Genomic DNA, 2,500 nt, shown 5'->3' on the forward strand with positions numbered 1-2,500 from the left:
CTCCTCCTCCACCCCCTCCTCCCCCACCACCCCGTCCTCCTCCTCCACCACCTCCTCCTCCCCCACCACCTCCTCCCCCACCACCCCGTCCTCCTCCTCCACCCCCTCCTCCTCCACCTCGACTTCTCCGGCGTCTCAGCGAGGGTCAAAAGCGGCGGCGTCTCTCAGAATCTCGTGTCACTCGCCCTCCAAAGACTCTCTCAGCCTCAATCTCCTTACGAGGCAGCTGAGGCTACTGATCCCCCGGCGTCGAGCCTCAAACCTGCACACGACGCGGAGAAAACTTTAATCTGATTACATTATGTACACGGGTGGCTGGGCTGGTTCGGTGGGGGGGGGGGGGGGGAGGTGAGGGGAAAAGAGGGGAGGGTGGGACGCAGGAGGAGGTAGGAAGGGAGAGGAGGGGAGGTGGGTGGAAATAGGAAGGGAGGGAGGGGGGAGAGATGGGGGGAGGAGGACTGGGGGGAGTAGGGGGAGGTGGGGAAGGAGAGATGGGGAAGAAGGGAAGGAAGGGGAAGAGGAGAGGATGGGGTGATGAAGGTAAGGGGAAAGAAAACGGAAGAATGAGTCTATCAGAATGAGTTGGATAGATGGATGGAAAGCTGGATGCATAGATGATTAACTAAATAACTAATGTTATTTTAAGTAAAGGAAGAGTAGGCTAGTTAATTGAACAAACTAGGGAATGTAGATACACGAAAGTAAATATACGAATTCAAATATAGATAGATAGATAGATAGAGAGAGAGAGAGGGAGGGAGGGGAAGAGAGAGAAAGAAAGAGGGATCTCTCTCTCTCTCTTTCTCTCTCTCTCTCTCTCTCACTCTCTCTTTCTCTCTCTTTCTCTCTCTCTCTCTCTCTCTCTCTCTCTCTCTCTCTCTCTCTCTCTATATATATATATATATATATATATATATATATATATATATATATATATATATTATTATATATGTATATATATATATATATATATATATATATATATATATATATACATATATATATATATATATATATATACATATGTGTGTGTGTGTGTGTGTGTGTGTGTGTGTGTGTGTGTGTGTGTGTGTGTGTGTGTGTGTGTGTGTGTGTGTGTGTGTGTGTGTGTGTGTATATATATATATATATATATATATATATATATATATATATATAAATGTATGTGTGTGTGTGTGTGTGTGTGTGTGTGTGTGTGTGTGTGTGAATGCAAGTACATGAGACCGTGACAATCGCCACAACGAAGTGATATCTCAAACACCTGGGGATGACGTCAGATCTACCTTTGTGCTATATTTGAAATTTATAAATTCAGTATTAAGTATTCACAGGTCAGCATTAAGTATATCTTTTACTAGGCGACATACCCCTAAAATACAGATAATAAACAAAGCTCCAGAGTATAAAAATAAATAAATAGATAAATAAATAAGAATTAAATTTAAAAATAGAAATTAAAACAGCACCAAATTTACAAGAATACCGGAAAAAAATAATTAATAAAAAAAGAAAAAATATATTTATATATTATATATATATATATATATATATATATATATATATATATATATATATATATATATATATATATATATATATATATATATATATATATATATATATATATATATATATATATATATATATATAACATTTTTTTTTTTTTTTTTTTTTTTTTTTTTTTTTTTTGTCCCACCACCTTAATCTCCAACTTTATTACTCTATTGACCCAAGGAGACACAGGTTAGGATTTACTTAGGCTATCTGCTGAGACTGATTTACGCTACTTGGAAAGAAGAGAAACTGGCTTCCAAATCTACTGACTTTTCTCGTTTTTCATAGACAGACTTATGAAGAAACTTTTTTTTTTCTAAGCCAACTTTGCTGACGTCTAATTTCTATGTCTCTTGTAATTTCAACATTAGATATTTTTCAGGTCACTGATTTTATGTGTGCGTGTGTTTCATTTATATACCATGAAATATATAATTAGATGTGTGTTTGTGTGGAATTCATGTCGAGCAAATTGCAACAAGAACAACGAAGGGAAGTACAAGAAAACACACGAATATGCCTATTCGTGTGTTTTCTTGTACTTCGTTGTTCTACTTGCATGTGTGTTTGTACATGTATGTATATATACAAACATGAGTTGACTATACAGCTGGCTTGTACATTCATTGTTATTTGTGTATGAATTATAAGCATCCTTTGAATATTTACTAGTTTTTGCAACCGTTTCTTTTCTTCCATTGTCATAAAGCTTAAGAATAACACGCTTAAATCCAATAAGATTTTCTTGAAGACAGGAACTGTTTATAAAACGACTTATTGTTATATTTCGCCGCACCGTACCTATTGCTGGTTTGTCAACTTTTAAACATAACCAAGAAAACACATATATATCAATGAGCTTTTGGGGCGAACCTGTATTATAGTCTGTTCACTGGTCACCTTTATTCGAATTTGAAATCATTACCGGCACCTGCTCCTATCAACG

General features: G+C 36.8%; 1 protein-coding gene across 1 annotated transcript in view; it reads left to right on the plus strand.

Moving 5' to 3' along the window:
* LOC119575531 (basic proline-rich protein-like) overlaps window positions 1–2,500 on the plus strand; it is a 67,630-nt gene that overhangs the window by 817 nt on the left and 64,313 nt on the right. The window contains 1 exon segment of the mRNA XM_037923182.1: window positions 1–120. This exon segment is cut by the window's left edge and continues 151 nt beyond it. Coding sequence (XP_037779110.1) covers window positions 1–120 — 120 coding nt within the window.

Source organism: Penaeus monodon, chromosome 7, assembly GCF_015228065.2.
Source record: "Penaeus monodon isolate SGIC_2016 chromosome 7, NSTDA_Pmon_1, whole genome shotgun sequence".
NCBI lineage: Eukaryota > Metazoa > Arthropoda > Malacostraca > Decapoda > Penaeidae > Penaeus > Penaeus monodon.